This window comes from Camelus dromedarius, chromosome 16 (assembly GCF_036321535.1).
Source record: "Camelus dromedarius isolate mCamDro1 chromosome 16, mCamDro1.pat, whole genome shotgun sequence".
NCBI lineage: Eukaryota > Metazoa > Chordata > Mammalia > Artiodactyla > Camelidae > Camelus > Camelus dromedarius.
Window position 1 is genome coordinate 37,278,556 of NC_087451.1, and position 19,070 is coordinate 37,297,625.

General features: G+C 49.4%; 1 protein-coding gene across 8 annotated transcripts in view; it reads right to left on the reverse strand.

The window, feature by feature from the left end:
• ARSG (arylsulfatase G) overlaps nt 1-19,070 on the reverse strand; it is a 69,992-nt gene that overhangs the window by 1,823 nt on the left and 49,099 nt on the right. For 4 of the 8 annotated variants that reach the window (XM_064495624.1, XM_064495627.1, XM_064495626.1 and 1 more), the window contains 4 exons: nt 16,289-16,339; nt 15,852-15,960; nt 10,733-10,853; nt 5,956-6,046 (listed from right to left, as the gene is read on the reverse strand). In XM_064495624.1, the coding sequence (XP_064351694.1) occupies nt 5,956-6,046; nt 10,733-10,853; nt 15,852-15,960; nt 16,289-16,339 (372 nt within the window). The other 4 variants (XM_010975971.3, XM_064495625.1, XR_010384573.1 and 1 more) reach the window with 3 other exon arrangements.

Sequence of the window (19,070 nt, forward strand, 5' to 3'; positions counted from 1 at the left end):
CCTTGTATCACACCTTCCCTTCAAGCTGACAGCACAGAGCCCACGTGCAAGTCAGTGAAAGCAAAGCTCCACGTAGGGGCCAGCGTCCTGCCACCCGAGGACGCAGCCTCCCTTCTGGGCCAGTCTGGACGGAAGAAACCTTGAAATGCTGAAGGAGAAGACTGGGTAGATCACATGCCCTTTAGGCGGCCCCTGTTCATGCTTTTCCTCCTGCGACTGAGATTCCGTTTGCTCAGCAGAAACTAAGACCTGTTGCCTCTGCCTAGTGTTTGGAGTTGAAGCTGGCTCTCTGCCAATAAACAGAGGCGGCCCGAACTCTGGCAATCAATCAAGGTAAGGTTAAAGGCTTCCACTTAAGGGAAGAGTGAAGTAGCTCATATAGAACTAATCCTCCTGCAGATGACAATGTTAAGTTCCAAGCAACAGATTTAAAAAAAACAGCCGGTTGAAGGCATCTGAAAATCATCCATGCAGGCAGAAAGGAATTCAGTTCCTGAAAGGAGGAAGCCACATTGGGTTGGGTCTGTGTTTAATTTTTTTTTTCTCCTGGAGACAGACCCCCTCCCAGTCAGTGCAGCACGGAGCCCCGGGAGGAGGCTGTGGTCCCTTTGGTGTGAGGGGTCAGGGGACAGAGTTCAGGGCTGCCACAACAGATGAAAATTGTTGGCCAAATCCTGGGAGAGAGCTGGAGAGGGGAAACCTTGAAATCTGCAAGTAAGCTCCCTTCAGAACATCAGCTGACCCCTAACTGCATGCACTTCATATTTTTCCACTGAAGTCCCCAAAGGCTCGTGCTAGGAGCAAAGCCCATGTCCCAGAATGAAGGCATTTACCTAAGATTAAGGACAAACTCTGAAAGAGCCAGTTCTAACAAAGTACAAAACCAAGCTGTATACCAACCAAAATTCCACAAGTTTAAGGGGATTAAGTAGTAATTAACTGCTGTGAGGGAAAAAAACCAAAAGCAACACTCCTTGGATCACGAGTCAGAATCTCTCAATGCATCACACACAATGTCCAGTTTTGAAAAACTACTAAATAGGAAGCGTCTAGTTTCTGGTCCAGCCTGTGAGGGGCCTGGAAGTCATCCCTCCGACCTAACAAGTAAAAAGCAGAACAGACTGAAACACCAACGACTCCTCTTAGATCCATCAGAGGAGTGAGGTCACAGGGCAAACCTCTGGCCCCGCAAACTGGAGAGACAGGTAGGTGAGTCCAGAGTCACAACACACCAGAGCAGACACCCACAAGCTGGACTCTGGGACCCAGCGCCCTGGTAGAAAAACCCAAATTGTGCCTGACAAACAGCTGGGGGCTCAGCATGGACGAGTCCAAGCGTTCAAAACCCCATGGGGGTGGGGGTGGGGGTCATCTTTTAGATGAAAATTATAAAAAAAAAAAACAAAAAACAGAAAAAAGAAATGCCAGTGATCAAAAACACTGTAACAGAAATAAGAATAAGGATTCCATTGATGGACTCGTTAGTAGGGTACGTGGCTGAGGGTCTCTGAGTTTGAGGACATGTCAAAAGAAGCTTCCAAAACTGAAAAGCAAAGAGGAACAAAGTCTGGAAAAAGAAAAAAAAAAAAAACAATATCCAAGAACTGTGGGAAAACTACTAAAAGCGTAGTGGGACAACTGCGTAATGGGAATACCATTAGGAAGGAGGAGAGTGAGAGAATGTAACAGAAGAAATACATGAAACAATAATGTCTGAGATTTTCTGCAAATTAGTGTCAGACACCAAACCACAGATCGAGGAACCTCAGGGAACGCCGAGCAGGATAAATGCCTTTAAAAGACACTGTCAAGAGAATGAGAAAACAAGCCACAGACTGGAAGAAGATATTTGCAGAAGATATATCTGATGAAGGACTGTTACCCAAAATACTTAAAGAATTCTTAAATCTCAACAGTAAGAATAAGACCCAAAACCTGGACACCTCACCGCAGAAGATATACAACTAGCAAATAAGCAAATGAAAGGATGCTCAACACCATATGCCATATTAGTAGTTGCAAATTAAAAAATGAGACATCACTACACACCTTTTAGAATGGTCAAAGTTAAAAAAAAAACAAAAAACTCTGACAACACCAAATGCTGGTGAGGATGTAGAGCAACAGGAATGTCATTCACTGCTAATAGGAATGCAAAGCGGTACAGCCACTTTGGAAGACGGTTTGGTGGCTTCTTCCTAAACACGGTACCATATGATCTAGCAATCAAAGTTCTTGGCATTTATTCAAATGAGTTTATGACCATACAAAGACCCTCGTATGGATGTTTATAGCATAATTGTCAAAACAACTTATTCATAATTGTGAAAACGTAGAAGCAACCCAGGTGTCCTTCAGGGAATGAATAAAGTGGTACCTCCAGGCAATAGAATATTATTCAGCACTGAAAACAGATAAGCTTAAGCCATGGAAAGACACGGAGAAACCTTAAATGCTGTATTAGTCAGCACAGGCTGCTATAACAAAATGCCATAACCGAGGAGCTTAAATAATAGAAATTTATTTTCTCACAGTTCTGGAGGCTAGAAGTCTAAGAACAAGGTTTTTGAAAATTTGGTTTCTAGTGAGGGCTCTCTCCGTGGCTTGCAGACAACTGTCTTCTCACTACACCGTCACAGGGCCTTTCCTCAGAGCATGTGCACAGAGGGAGGAAAAAAGAGAGAAGCCTGTCTCATATCCCTTCCTATATGGACACTAATCCTACTGGATCAAGGCACCACCCCTAGGACTTCATTTGACCTTAATTACTTCCTTAGACACCCGTCTCCAAATACAGCCACACTGGGGGTTAAGGCTTTAACATATGAATTTGGGAAGGACACAAACATTTAGTATATAACATTCTTCCCCTGGCTGCCCCCCTGCAAATTCATATCCTTCTCATGTGCAAAATATATTCACTCCATCCTAATAGCCACCCCCCCCAAAGTCTTAACTCATCCCAGCATCAACACTGAAGTCTGAAGTCCGAAGTCTCGTCTAAACATCACCTAAGACAGATGTAGGTGTGACTAATACTCAGGTATGATTAACTCCTTTCCAGCTCTGAACCTGTAAAACCAGGCAAGTTATAAGCTTCCAAAATACAATAGTGGGGCAGGCATAGGATAGACACTCCTATTACACAAGGGAGAAATAGGAAAGAGAAAGAGAGAGTGATTACAGAGGATTCATCGAAAACTACATTGTTTCATGATTGCCACGGTACAGACTAAGTAAGAGGTGGCTGAGAGCCTCGGGCACCCTAGACGTGGGGAAATACGGGGTTGGTGTTTGGAGTCAGACCTTGGATTGGAATTTGTTCTCTGTCCCATAAATCTATTAATCAAGTGGTCTTGGGTGAACCCTAATGTAAACAATAGATTTTGGGTGGCAATGATGATGTCAATCTAAGTTCATTGATTGTAACAGGTGTACCTTTCTGCTTAAAGGGAAAACTGCAGCTATAAACGCTTATGTTTTTGAACATAAGAAAAGTTTAAAATTAACTGTCTAAATGTCCTCTTTAGGAAATGAATAAGGAGAGTAAATTAAAGTAAGTAAAGAAAGAAAGAGTAGAAATAAAAGCAGACGTCATGACATAGAAAAAAAAAGGAACAGAACTCAAAGTTGGTTCATTAAAAAGATTAATTAAAAAGATAATGAGGGAACATTCTGAACAATTTTAGGTCAATAAATCTGACAACTCAGATGAAATGGACAAATTATTTTAGAAATACAACTTACCAGAGCTGATACAAGAAGAAATAAAAGATCTGAATAGCCCTATACCTAGTAAAGAAATTAAATTTGTAACCAAGAACTTTTCCATCAAGAAAGCCCCACGCCCCAATTGTTTCACTGGTGAATTCAATGAAACATGAAAGAAATAAAGCCAATCTCACACAGCCCCTTCCCAAAAGTAGAGAAGGGAACACTTTCCAACTTACTTCACAAGGTTAGAAAAAACCCTGATAGCCAAATGCTGGAACAGACATGACAAGAAAGGAAAATATAGACAAGAATCTCAGCAAGTCAAATCCATCAATATATATTAAAAAAAAAAAAAAAGAATACATCACAACTCAGCAGGACTTATCCAGGAAGATAAAGTTGACTTGACATTTGAAAACCAGTCGATGTAATTCACAGCATTATGAGGGTGTGAGTCTGTAACGCATTTATTTTAAAAACTCATCAAATTGTGCAGTTTAGATCTGTCTCTTTCACTGTGTGTAAAGTTTCCCTTAATTGCTTTTTTTAAAAAGGAAAAACCACAAGGTAACTTAATTCTGGGCTACACACAGAGACCATGCCTTTTAAGGCTCGTCCTAATTCACAACCAAAATAAATCACATCCTCATCTCAGAAGGATACATGCATCTTTTTCTAATCTAATGTAGTAGGGGTCAATTCATCTTGCTTATCCAAGAGAGCACTTTTTAGGAACTGGGATGCAGATTTTCAGGGACCAGGGTGGTGGAAGCGAGGAATCAGGACACATCCGGGCGTCATCGTGTTTCATCCTACTCACAAGTTTCACCCCATCTGTTGAGATTCCCGTCTCCCCACGCTAACTCTCCTGGGAGTCTGGTGGCTCCTCGGAAGAACAGACCTCCCCTGGGTATCATAATTCCTATCTGATTGTGATCATTTTAAACAGTCCTATTACTTCATAGCAACATTTATGATCCGACCATTGTGGTGCCAAGGGTTTTCTGGCAGGGTTATGACTTCTGAAATTAACTCAGCCTGGAGAAACCATACCTCTTCGATAGCGTAATGTAAGGGCTGTAATCTAGACACTTTCCATCTGAAAACATAACAAAAATCTGGACTGGTTTGCATTTTACGTTTCAGAGAATCAAAGATTCTTGTGGCATTTTTAATATCCCTCAAGTTATGAACTCAAAGGACTTGTTTTGTTTTCATGCCACATTCTCTTTGGGGTCACTTACTCACGCTCGGGGAAAATCGCTTTTGTTCTTTATTATATAATTCTTTGGAAAGCTCTAACACGAAATAACTGCATCAAATCGGAATCCACATCAGGTCCCAGATTTTGGTGGGGTTTTCTTTTGGGGGCGGTAGGGAGCTGGTTGTTTTTTTTGTTTGTCTTTTGAAAAGTGTTAGGGTTCCTCCTAGGTGCAAGATTGTGTGCCAAGCACATCAAGACAACAAAGACTAAATAGTGTACAGAGCTCTGAGCTTAGAGAGCTTAAAACTACTAGAAGAAATGAAACGTGTACTTAAATACCTTGCCTCGGCAGCAGAATGTGACAGAGAACGAGAGTTCTCCGTACCCTACCAGCTGGGAAGATGAGAAGGGGATCCTATGATCCAGGTGGCCTTAAAAGATGAGAGAGATTCCAAGATGGAGGCCAAGGAAGAGGTCCATTGCTCTGGGAGCTAAGATTTTAAACGTGGAGGGACCTAGGATGGGGGGAGTCTGAATTCAGTTGGAAGCAAGAAGCCGCTGGAAGATTTTTGAGAACCATCCTGACCCAGTATCACATTCGTAAGACACATGTTTAAGATGGCCCCAGGGTGAGCCAAGGAGACTTACGTTTGCTGAATAGACCTCTAACATTTACTTTCTGAAACAGTCTATTGTCAAGTAAATTACACTTTAAAATATCTCTGAGCTTCCATTTAATGTTCAGCCAAACTAACATCGAAAGCGGAACAATGGAATGAAACGTTTCTCGTGTGACAAGGGACTGCATAAATGTGCTGGACCAGCTCTGAGCTTGCTGGAAATCTAGATGAACAGCAGAAAGACCTTGTCTGCATATTTGTGGGTGCAGAGGGTCCGTGTTGGGCCCTCGGGAGCTTAGTCCTTCTGCCAGGCCCACGTCAGAGGTGCTGAGAGCCCCTGGAAGGAGGTCAGCCCCCACTCATTCCTGGAGGCCTGAGTGAGGGTCCAGGTGGAGCAGGGGCCCATCACTAACTCACCGGTGATGTAGAAGGCCTTGTAGTGCCCCAGGCGGACAGTCTGAAGGGCTCCATCCTCTCCGGCGGCCCCGCTGTTGGGGTGAAACATCACCTGAGAAAGGACAGCAGTGCTTACAGATAAGAAAACCATGCTAGACGCTCCCCAGAAAGGATGACTTTCTTTGTCGCGGTCCCTGCTCCCCATCACCCTCCTCAAACCCACCCCCTGACCCCGACCCCAAACACTGACAAACACAGGCCTGCAGTCCACACCAGCCACACCTGCGGGAAATAGCTCTTCGCCAGTAAATTAATCAGAGTGCGTGACAGCACTGGCTGGACTCCTAAGCCAGGTACTAGCTGTGTAAGCGGCAGAGTCCAGTACAAAATGAGAATGAGAGAAACCTTGTCCAAAAATTGAGAATTTCAAGAAGACCACAGCACGTGTGCTTTAAAGCAAGCACGGGGTCCTCCTAAGTGGGGTGGGGGCCCTCTGTGACTGCACAGGTCACCCGCCCAGGAAGCCGAACCCTGCCTGCGCCCCACCTGGGACCTGGGAACCTGCATGTTTTAATGTTCCCAGGGGGTCTGACACAGATAGGGGGTGATCCTCAGATGTCTTTGAAAAAAAGTCTTCAGCATCCAGTTGACTTTCTAACTCTCACTTGAGCAAGGATGGCACAAGAAGGCATCCTTCAGAGGACACCTCAGTGCCATGTCTCCAGAACTGGGTACCACTTTTCCTCCAGACACAGGTCCGCTTTGACTCCATCCTACTGAGCAAATCCTTCCTCACCAGGTCCCAAATGAAAGAATCACCCCATGGAATGGAAACACCTAGTTCAGGGCTCCCAAGGGCAAGGTCTGGTAGAAAATAAATGACCAGCATCCTTGGTAGGTCAGTGGATTTGGGCTGGAAGCGTGAGACCGCCCTGGTATGAATCATGACCGATATATATCGCTGGAAAGGCGCTTACGTGATTCAAAGTTTCCATGGAGCTAAAAAAAAAAAAAAATGAGAAACATCTGTAGGAGCAGTAAACAGCTGTGCCCCCAAGTTTCCTGGCTCTGAAAGGATGCCAAGGAGGGTGGGGCTCCTCCCACACCTGCTGCTTCCGCTCTCGTGACAACCCCTGCAAGTTCCCCAGCCAGCCTGATGACAGCAGGCTCCTTCCAAACAGGAAAAGAAGCCGTAACTCAAAACCCTCACTTCTTCCAACCCTGCAGGAAGCCAAGCCTCTCACCGCAGGAGGCTGTTTTGTTTCCTTGTGGAGAGGGCAGGAAGTGGGAGACTTGGAAAAATCTTTTGTCAACTGATCTATGATGTACTCAGACATCCAGAAGATGGGAGTCAAGGTCCGCTGGTTCAGATCATTGACATGACTTGCGTTTCAGTAACAGAAATTCCATACGACTGGGCTGCTGTGTTCAGAATGTGTATTTGGCGTTACCAGGCACTACTCCCAAAATCCAAGAGGAAGTAAAATGGCTCACTCTCCGAAACGTGGATGGATTTTGGAGAACCTGTATATGCCTTTTTTTTTTCCTCTCCTCCTTTGAGCAGACTGATGATGGTGTTCTTGTTTATATCAACATAGGAAGGAGGTTGGCACAGCTACACATGAATCACAGCTGAAGAGATTTCCTCTCCAGAGGACACCCGGTGCGAATTTCAAAGATAACTTAATTTTCTGCAAACACGTAGCATCTTCTTGGTTGCCTTTCTTACCTGTTTGCTTCGTTTTATTTTGTTCTGTCTGTTCAAGCAGGGAGCATCTCCTTACAATCAGGCCCAGGAGGCTGGTGCTTAAACAGCCTTCCCAGAAGGAGGAATCTCCCACCCCATCAGGTTGGGGGGGCGGGGGTCACAGCTCTAGATCTCCAGAATCAGCCTTTTGCCAGCCACTCCCGACAGCGTCTTTCGCCACTAGGGGCCTCCCTAAGAGAAGTGATCAGCGTTGCAGAGACTAAGACTCAGCTTCTCTTTCCTCAATGTATGGTCTCCAGGGAGGTATCAAGCATTTTATGACTCAACCAGCCCCAGACTGGTTTGGGCTAGACAGATGCAGGGCCATTAAGGAAGCCTGAGAATTCCTTGGCTAAGAATTCTGGGGCTCGGTCACAGCCACCTGGGGCAGAGATCGGGCTTGACCAGCGGTGGCGCTGCAACGGGGAGCCAGTGGGACAGTTGGTGCCAGGCTGTGCAGCCTCCCCTGCCTGGTTGCTGTCTCCCTCCTTGTGGTTGGCCTCACTGCCTAGACGAAGACCTGGCAAGATTGGAAGCAGAAGGCTCAGCAGAGGCAAGAAGAGGCACGTGGCGTCAGCGGCTGTTGGTTATGAACATCACACTCATCATGGCCCAAGCTGTCCATGGGTAGTGAGAAGACCATCCAGTAGGAAAACCAACAGCTCACTATTTGCTTGTCAACCTCAACAGAGGGCCAGGCAAGGTTGCCAGAGGGTATGTGGCCCCCAGGTTGCTTCAGCTTTTCAGCTTTCGGTTACTCATTTGCAAAACAGGGAAGAACCCAATTGCTGATTTGCATTTGCAAAGGTTTTTTTTTTAACTTTTTTTTAATTGAGTTATAGTCATTTTACAATGTTGCGTCAAATTCCAGTGTAGAGCACAATTTTTCAGTTATACATGAACATACATATATTCATTGTCACATTTTTTTCCCCTGCTGTGAGCTACCACAAGATCTTGTATCTATTTCCCTGTGCTCTACAGTATAATCTTGCTTATCTATTCTGCATATTGCAAAGGGTTTTGAGATGACTATCTAGGGGTTACTCTGAGCTTCTTGAAACTGGAGTGGTTTTCTAAACCAACACACGTTACAATCTAGTAAGCCCAGGACATATCTAAGCGTGAACACAATTAAGTTGTGTTTATTTTAAAATGCACGTGTGTACATGTATGTATGTGTGTGTACACACAGGTATATGCGTGCAGATCAATATAATCACTCACAGTTTTACCTCCCGGCCCCTCTTCAGCAAACTCAAGACGATTTACTCTAGTGTCTTTAACGCCTGACCAGAAAAGACCAAGGCCAAATTCAGGGCCAGCGGCTGCCTCTGTTGACCCCTCCAGCATCTTCAATAATATTGCATCTTCAATAACAACCCAGTGCTCGGGGAGGCTGAGCTCGGCCCACAGGTGCCGGCACCATGTCCTTTTACTCTTGAAGATGCCATCGGCAGCTTCCGGCAAGCAGTAAGTCATGATTGTTTCCTTCTGGGCTGTGGGGTGTGGTTACAGAGCAAATCAGCCTGACTCCAGCTGCATTACCACAAATCGAACATCCCCATGAAAACCCCAAACGGTGTTGTAGCTAGTGTCTGGTGCTCCCACCCAGTTCCTGGGCCCAACCCCGTTGGGGCTTAGACCACTAACCGTCCAGCCCCGAGGGTGGGGCGCCCATGAGTCTGCGGAAAGCTGCGACTTGAGAAAGAGAGCGAGCCTTCTCCCATCTGAAAACGGAAGTTCCACGCGAGGGAGCTGGCTTCCACCGGTGGCCTGACAACGTCAAGAGGACCGCAGTCCTTGAAGCACTTCCTGGTGACCCCAATTATTCTATTAGTAGCCGTGGTAATAAACACTCGGGAGCACCTCTCTGCTGACGTCTTGCATAACCCCCCAGGGTCACATACTGCAAACTCCCAGCCCAGAGGCGGAAACCACCTTCCTGCTTAGCTGTTGTCCTGGAGCTGGGCTTGGCCTGGAAGGGTCTGCCCCTCTAGGGGGTCAGATACGCCAGGAGAAGCAGTCCTTCTCTGGGGGCCACTCCAGGCATCATCTGAGGACCCCTAGAGTCTCCCTGAGTGCCCACTCAGGACCAGTGTGCCAGCTGTGGGGAAGGGCAGATTCAGGAACTGCCCCAGTACTTTTGAGTCACTTCCATGTGACCCACGGTAAAGCCAGAAATAGACCCTTTGATGTGTGGGTCCCTAACTGAGAAGCCGGGCTCACCGGGCCTTCCAGAGGGGGTTCCGGGTTCCGCCAGCCTCCTTCCCTCCTCCCACTTCCTCTTCCTTTTGGCAAAAGTAAAACACACAGAGAGACAGGGAAGGGCCATCAGGCCTGACATTTCCTGGCTGTCGCTGCCACCGAGTGCTTCACAGCACCCCAAAGAGGGGACACTGGGGTGCCGGGGAGCAGAAGCCTAGTGCTCATGGCGGGGCTGGGGAGCCGTGCGGGCCGAGCCCTCCAGGAGCCGGGAAAGGTCGGGGTATAAAGACCTTGCCAGCCCTGCCACCCATGAGGTCTTCCCTTCATTCATTTATTCATCCAGTTCGCGTTTATTGCCTGCAGGCCGGGTGCCCGGCACTGTGTTAGGTGCACTAAGAATTCCGTGGTGAGAGCCCTGCCCTCAGGAGGCTTCTGTTCGCATAGGGGAGCCCCACCAGACACAACTTACAGACACAGGTCCTACATCTCAGCCAGCAGAATGTGCCAATGCCTAAGTCATGCCAGAAAATTAAATGATGGTGAGGGGGGAAAAATCATTCATTATGGGGAATAAGCATCAACGTGCGCCCACCCCAGGCCAAACTACTCCACAGACATCTGGACTGACAAACTGGATGGATGAGGGAAGAAGAGGAGGGGAGTGGAAAGAGAGGTTCATCTCAAAGGAGTCACCCAGGGCGGTTGTCAAACTGGATCTTCATTCGCCACTTGCCAGCATCTTCTGAAGAGGGTTCTGTCTGCACAAAGGCAGCCAGGCCCTGAGGAGAGGCGCCGGCCAGCGCCCTGAAAAGCCCAGGTGAGACACATACCTCCGCCACTTACCCTGTGCCCACTCTGCGCCCGGCCAAAGAGCACCTCAGAGGCATCCAAACCATCGAAGTGTCGGCCCCGGGGCAGTTGGGCCCCGGCCAGGGCCACCACGGTAGGGAAGATGTCCAGCACACTGCGGAAAAACCAAGACAGCGCTGGCCCCAGCTGATCCCAGGCTCTCTTCCCGGTAGCACTGTGTTGAGACCTGCCCGGACGAGCCCAGACTAGCACTGACAGCCTCCTGCACAGCCCACCCCCTCTGCCCGCCTGTCCTTCCTTCGGGTCCCAACTGGGTTTCTGCTCCTACGGGAGGCGGGATGGTGCGGTGGTTCAGCACCTGGGCACTGCAGCCAGGTGCTGCCTGGGCTCACATCCCAGCTCTGCCATCTAGCTGGGCCCTCAAGTGCCTCAGTTTTCTGTTCTCTAAAATGGGCATGTTAATAATAGTGCTGACCGCACAGGGTGGTGGTGTGGATGAAACCCATGGGTATGGCATGTTGAAGGCCTGCACTCAGCACTCACTGGATGCTTGTGTTATAATTACTCACAGGGGCACCCCTGTAGGCCTATTTAAGCACTAATGGGTTCTACCTGTCACCAACTAGGCCACTGCCACTCGCCAGGAGGGAACAGTGTGTGACAGGTGTCTGCAAGAGGACATTCACCTCCTTCCTTCCATCCCCGGTCTTTGTGTAGAGTGCCGTCGTGTGTGAAACATCCCATCCTCGTTTACTTAGCTCTTTCATTTCCATTACGAAATAGTAAATGTTTATAGTTGGGGGGAAATGACATCCAGAAATAACAAGGAGCAGCACACAGCGTACATCACCCGAAGGCAGCCCCTGCGAACGTTCCGCTGGATTTTGTTAATTCGGTTTTCCTTTTTAAGTCGTGCAGTAAAACCGGGCTCTACCACAGGGCCCATGTCCCCCCAGCCTGCTGTGCTCATGTCGGGGAAAAAACTCTTCAGCAAGAACAGATGGGCCGCCCTTTCAACAGAGCTGTTTACCTGAGAGCCAGGCCAACTGAGAGTCAGCGGGACTTGACGGACCAGGAGGGCAGGGCCAACGTGAGGCTGAACTTCCCCAGGAAGGAGGGTCAGGATCCCTGAGGCTGGGCCCAGCAGCCGGCTTCAGACTCCCCACAGGGGAGGCCTACAGGGCCACACGTCCTGCTTTCCTCCCGCCTGGGGTCCGGGGAGGGGCGCCTCGCCCTCCAAGGGGGGCTGCGGAAGGGACCTGCCACGGGGCTCCCACCACCCTCTGCCGGCCTCCTTCTCCTCCTGTCCAGGGCTCTGCCTACAACCCCAGGCAGGACCTCTCCTTTGACTCCGGTACAGACTGCTTCTGGTTTGCCTTCAGCTTTCACAGTCCACGTAGCTGGTGGCTTAGCGCTTGAGATACGCACCCCAGGAGCTGGCATCCCACACCAAGGCAAAGCCAGGAAGTGCACGGTAAGCACTTGCAGGGTACAGAACAGTCCAGAGACCTGTCCGGAGTCCAAGGTTCCTGCCACCAGTCAAGCAGCACAGGACCGCAGTGCAGCCTGGAAAGCCGGGCAGGGCTGGCGCTGTCGGTTTGCACTTTCTCTAAACTGTGCCCCCGGAGAGATCGGCCTCGCCGATGGGTCAGTCAGAGCCCGGGAAACAGGATCTGTGTTAGATTTCGGAATGCCTGGTACACTGTCTTTCTCCATCTCATCATCGCCCCTGCACCTCCACCGTCATGAGGCTTTAGCATCCTAATTACCGAGCACAGAACCCTGATGTCTCAAAATTTGGCAGGAACCTCAGAAGTACCTAGTCCACCCAGAGCACAGAGAAAAGCTTCTGGTCCACATCTCCAGCGACGTGCCAACTCAGCAGTGACTGGCCAGCACAGGCCATCAAAAAGTCCTTCCTTATGTAATGGAGGAAGCCACGCCCCCAAGGGTAGCCCTGGAGGAGGGAGGTCCTCCCAGGACACGCAGTCCCGAGGCTGGCCCCAGGCCTCAGCTTGAACTTGGAGAAAGAGCATTGGTCCCACAAGGGCCACCAAAGGGACCGCAGCTGCTCCAAACCTCAAACCCCACCCTCAGGTCCCTCTCGGTGACCCGACAGCACCGTTTTCAGGGAGCACGGGGGGTCCGGAGCATCAGGAAGACCCAGCTCCAAAGTGTGCACGTCCGTTACAGAGCAGAGCGCGGCTAGGAGTGAGGGTGGGGACGAGGCCCCCTCCCCGACGCCCCCACCACTGCCCACCGCCAGATACAGGGCAGGGGTGGGGGGACCTTGAAAGGAGATGTGTGGCTTGGCCTTGCCCAGGGAGCGTGACACCTAAAGCACCGGGCATCGACGTGGATATTGCCACTCTGCAGCTCCCACTTCCGGGACTCGCTTCTGCGCCTCAGGACAGCACGGAACCAGCCAAATCCCCCTCCCGCATAGCTGCCTGCCTTTTGGACATGAGGAGAGCCATGTGGTCCCCCCAGGGGACCATCGCTCTCCTGGCTAAGCAGCACCTTTAGCCGTTTCAAACGAGCTTATTTCAAGTCCTTCTCACCATTCTAGTCACGGTTACTTGCCTCTGTCCTTAACACAGATGGGGGCCTCCCAGCCCCAATGCAGAGCTGACCCTGCACCTTTCTGAAAGTGACTCCAAGAAATTAAGCGAGAGCTGTGGTTCCCACCCAGCATGACTTTGTCCTCCCAGGGGACACCGGTGCTGACCAAAGACATTTTGGTGGTCACAGCTAGGGCGGGGGGAGCTGCTGGCCTCTGTGGGTGTGGTCAGGTATGTCACCAAACATCCTACCAGGCCCAGGACAGCCCCCCACCACAAAGAACCATCCAGCCTCCAATGTCAACAGCGCCACGGTTGAAATACTCCCCACTCTGGAGTTTCAGGGTCAAACCTCCAGGCCTTCTTCACTTGTGCTGCCAAGCCCTGCCCTCCGGAAGGGACATCCGCTCCTGGACATCAGAACCCTTCTGTCTGATGTGCCGTTACTGCCCCTCCAGTCCTGAGAGCCTTGCGTGACCCATAGTTGGGCACAACAATCAATCTCCATTGAATAAAGGAATTTCCTCCATTCTGCAATTGTGCCCCTGGGCTTTGGGGTCAGGGCACCTCTAAGACCCTTCCTTGAGCTTATCACATCACCTGGGTGCACACCTGAGTATTAACACCAGCTGTATCTAAAGGTAACCAATAAGATGAGTTTGGACCCCTCCTTCCCCAACCCCCAAATGTGATTATATCAACTTGTCCACTGTCTGGTGGCCATAACGCCTCAGGGCCACTGGGATGTGGGCTTGGAGGGTTCTGGCCTTAGCTTGGAGTGGCTGAAGCGAGTTCTCTCTGATCTGGAAGGAGATCTATATCCTTGGAGGAACAAAAGACTAGAGTAAGTGACAGGAGAGGTGATTATGAACCACAACAGCGGGAGAGCCTGCCTGGGCATCCAAGAACAGGAGGCATGAGCATCAGTTTCTTGAATATGGATCATACCATCCTGCTCCTCAGAGCCGACCCCGGGGAGTCCTGCCAATCAGTATGCCCCACCCAAGTCTGCTTCTCATGGATTCACGTGGGAAAAGAGCAAGAGGATAAATTCTATGAAGACAAACTGTCCTGCTAAAATCAAGACTAATTTATCACCAAAAATACCCGCCAAGGGGCTGATCAGTTTTGTCCTGGTAAAATTCCAGGAGCCCCCTAAGCAAATGTTACCTTGCACCAAAACAACTTCCTTTGGCTACTCACCAAACAATCCCCTAAGTCACCTGTCACCCCTGAGGCCTGAAATTATCAACAAGATGATGCAGTTTTATCTCTGGTGCCGTAGCTGACTGTAGGTACAAACGCCACTCTCAAATGAGAAGCGCATGCTTGGTTTTTGGTGATGTAACTTGAGAGACGGCTGAGTGATTTGTGCACATCCAGCCCAGCCCGTGAACACTTGACCTGACTGCACTGAGTCAGCCCCATAAAAAGCAGCCCGCCTGGCCCTCTTCCTGGCCGGGCTGACCTCCCAAACTCCGGCGTGAGCCGTTGCTGTCACACCTGCTCGCAGCCCCCCACCACTCGACAATACAGGGCTGCCTGGCAGTTCCTAAGGGCCCAGAGGCTGCCAGGGACAGTGCCTACTCGGCCCCTACTCTGGCCATCACAGCTGTTTGTCCTTCCTTTCCCCTGGGCTTCAGTGTGCCCGCTTCCTCTCCATCACCGCCCCTCCGGGGACGCTGGAGGAAGACACAGAAGCTTGCTTTCCTCTACCAGGCTGTATTCTTTAGGCCGGAACCCGTTTGGTTAATGGTAAAGGACCTTTGGAACTAGTACATTAGCGTTTAACCAGAACAAAAACTCCAAGCACGTAAACAAGCAGCTGTTTCTACGGAGGACACCACCCCCACCGTCCATGAATACAGGGTAGATCCGCGGAGGGGACGTCCCCCCAGACAAGGGAGAAGTCCCCATTGTAAGTCACGGTTGCGAAGCTGCGTGGCATTGCCTTCAGAAGGGTGCACCTCAGCCAAGTTCTGTGCCAAGGAGATGGCCTCCTGGATCTGCCTTAATAAGGAGATCGGAGGGATCCTGAGATTTTATCACGTTTACAGTCATCCTACAAATAAAAGACGCACCTCATTATAGAAGCTTCTTTGCCAGAGGTAGGAAGACTGTCCTCACCTAAGGATTCATTCCTTCCCTACCAGCCCGGTCGGACCCAGCTCCCCCGCATCCTGCCCTCCAGGGCACAAGAACACCTAGACTCCTTTCTTGGGGCCACCTGATCACCAGCGACATGCTAGCTTGACACAGCCACCCGTAGGACGCCTGCCCTACCCTCAAGGAAGGAGTAATCCTGGCTCAGATGAGCCATTCCCTCCCGTCAGCTTGGCCCAGGCCCAAAGGGGAGATGAGGGTTCTGCCCTCCTGTCAACAGGCTCAGCCTCCACCCCATCCCTCTTCACGGAGACGTGATCCCAGAGGATGGCTTGCATTATTGGTCCATGCTGCTACTGTCAGAGTCTGGGAAGCATCAGGGGACGCCCGACCGAAAAGGTGATGGACAAGTCTCTCTTCCCAAGGTCTCTAGCCACTCAAGCGCCCATGACCTTTTCTTACATCCCAAGGGAGTTTGGGTCTCTTACCTTAACAGAGCGGTGCTGGTGACATTGCTGGGGACTCTGCCGGGCCAGTAAGCCAGAGCCGGGACCCGGTGCCCTCCTTCCCAGGTGGTCTGCTTGGCCGGACTTCCCCCTGTGAAAGAAGGGGAGGCAGCTGGTTCTCTGGGGAAGCAGTGCTCCTCTACAGGGACCTCTAAGGGCTTCCAGTAATTCCAGCAAAGGAACGACTGCCTTTAGGAACCAGCTACTTTGATTCCTCCAGTGATATCTTTCAGTATGTGTGCTTTTATTCTGGACTCAACACACGTAAATAGCTGCCCGTGGCAATCTCTGATAATAATGTCTTCATGCCATTTTTAACACTTCACATTGTCTGGCTTGTTTATTGACTGGCTTGTGGTGTGTCTGCTCCCCACGAGACGGCATCAGTCTTGTGCACCCAAGACACAGTTGGTGCTTACATATATCTGTTGAATAAGCGAATGCCTTCCTGCTGATCACGAAATGACTGTCTAGGATGGAAAAATAAAATTACTTGGAAAGAGATAAAGGCAGAAACTCCCCCAGTTATTTGGTCCGCCCAACACCCAAGTGATCTGGCACAGATTTTGTTGTATTTTGTTTGCTCTGCTTTGCATTTTTTTTTCTTGGTTCGGATTTTTTTTTTCTTTTTTTGTTTTTGGTGAATGAATGACTTGTTCCTACGTTGTGGAGACAGCGTTCATAATAGCTCCAACCTCTCACCTCTCGGCGGGAGGTAAGAACAATCTATGTGCAATCTATGAATTTCCACTTGGTAATTAAGGGAATTATTTTTGTAACCACAAAGTCAAAAGTGACCACCAGGATAACGATGACCAGCGGGCTGGAAGGGATGAGGTCATGTTTCATGGAAACATCCTGAATACACGTTGTGTTGAATTAACCATGACCATCCCCACCACTCCCACACACACCCCAACCTCATCCCAGCTGAGCCAAGGATTCCACAAAGTTAGCGTGTGGAGAGCCCTTCCAAGGCAAATGCTGTCTGTGCCTCGCACATACCGTGGTCATGCAACTTCCTTATGTTTGGCTGGCGTGAGTAACAAAGGCGGGGTGACGGGAGGGAGGGGGCGAGGAGACCAAGGCTTCTGTCACTCGGCCCTCACCCTGAAGCAAACAGAAGCTTTGATGTCCCTGGCCCAGCGCACAGCACCGGAAATGCTCGGCATTCCTGGAATTTTCTCATAACCAGCTTTGGAGTCCCCGGAGTGTGGAAGTAAGAAACAAAACACTAAACAACTCACGTTGTATGGACTGTTTATGTCTAGGGGTGTAGGGCTCAAGAAGCCACGTGGAGTTGTGTGGGCTGAGTGGGAAGCTCTTTGACTTGGCCCAGGACTTCTCAAATACCTTCTTCCTCTCCAGAGCCATGCCTCCCAGGAACACCTAGAGAGCCCACCCCCGATCATTCACGCGTGGGGAACAGACCCCAGCGCTGCGCAGAAGGCACGTGCACGTGGCCCTGGAATGCATGACTTATGCTGCAGACACCGCGGCTTCAGGCCAGAGAGCAGGGCGGAAGCCTCTATGATCGCACGTGCTCGGGCTCTGCGGGGAATTCCTCCCCCACGAGAGGCATGTGTATGGAAGCTTGGGGAATAGATGGGTGAAAATATGGAGCCCATTTATTTACACGCTTCCGGAGCACAAAACTCAAACGGACTTGCTCATTCAGCCTTCGAGGCCAGATGCTAAGCAAAGGCGAAGGTTTCAATTCAAGAAACAAGCCGGTTGTTCCGAGGGTCAACCAGAAGGCCAGGGCTGGGGGCTGGCACTGTGATTGGCTATGGGCACCAGAGTCAGCACGCAGGGCTGGGTCTCTGCCTCGAAGATGTTTTCAGAAGGGTACACGAGCCCCTAATTAATAAGTTTGCTAACTGGTCCTCACCACTAGGAGTTCTGCTCATTTGCCATAATCTTTTGTATTGTTCTTTTTTAGAGGACTAACTTTACTAATTTGTTTTCAGAGAGAAGTATTTCAATGTGTTTGCCCTATTTCAGCACAGAGTCGGAAGCTTGGAGAGGGTATGAGGAATTCAGCTAGTTACAAAACGTGAATGTGTCAACAGGGTGGACTTACAAAGATTCAGTTGAGACAAATAGATAAAGAAGGTTGGCAGCGAGAAGCCCCTCAATGTGGACACATGAGGGGCAATCCCCCACTGTGTCGTCAAGGCTGGCCAGCTGGTACTGGCTATACCTTGAGTTCTGGCTTTAACAGAAAGACACAGTTCTCTATTCTAGCCATGCCCACAAACCTTGTACTTGAAAGGAATTTATCTTTAAAAAGTCCAGAGTGTGGTAAGCAATTATAAAAAAAAAAAAAAATCCCCCACAGCGTGGACATCATCTCACTCCAAATTCCGGTATCTCACTGGCACTGCTAGGGGTGGACCAACTTAAAAAGAGTCGACCAGCATTCTCCATGGGTCCCCAGGGTTGATACTTAATAACCAAGCATCTGATTATCAGAAACATCTAACAGTGTGTGTCGTGGTTTATTTGAACCAGCACATACTGAAACCCATGGTAGCTGGCCCAGGTCCCCTAATTCTCTTCTTCAGTGATACCTGCTCCTACTAATGGAAACTCATTCCGAGTTAAACATAATAATAACGGCAACCATAATCTCTCCTATTGTTTGAGCCCTTCCTAAGCACCAAAGTAAGTGCACCTAAGGATAATGCTAAGAGTTTCCTACCATTATCTCATTTAATCCTTATGACAACTTTGTGAGCCAGGCACTATTATCCCCATTCTCAGATGAAGCTCAGAGAGGTTAAGTAATTTGTCCAAGGTCACACAGCAAGCATAACAGGAGAGTCAGGATATGAATCCAAGTCTAGTGACAATGCCAGCACCCTCACCCATTAAACCTTCTAGGACCTTCTAGGACAGCATTTCCCATCCCTGAATGCATATTCAAATCACTAAGGAAGCTTCTGAGAAATACCCATGCCAAGGTCCCTTTCCCAGAGATTGTGATTTAATTGGCCTGCGGTGGGGCCTGGATATCAGTACTTTATAAAGCTCTCCTGGTGATTTAATGCAGAGCACACCTGTTCCAGGGCAAAGGTGAGGAGGGCAAAGGGCAAAAACCAAAAAGTGGACACCATGCTTTTCGAAACTAAATGTAGCTTATGTGCTTTCTAATGACAGGGTTTATATTGCATTCACCTTAATACCTTTAGGCCACGG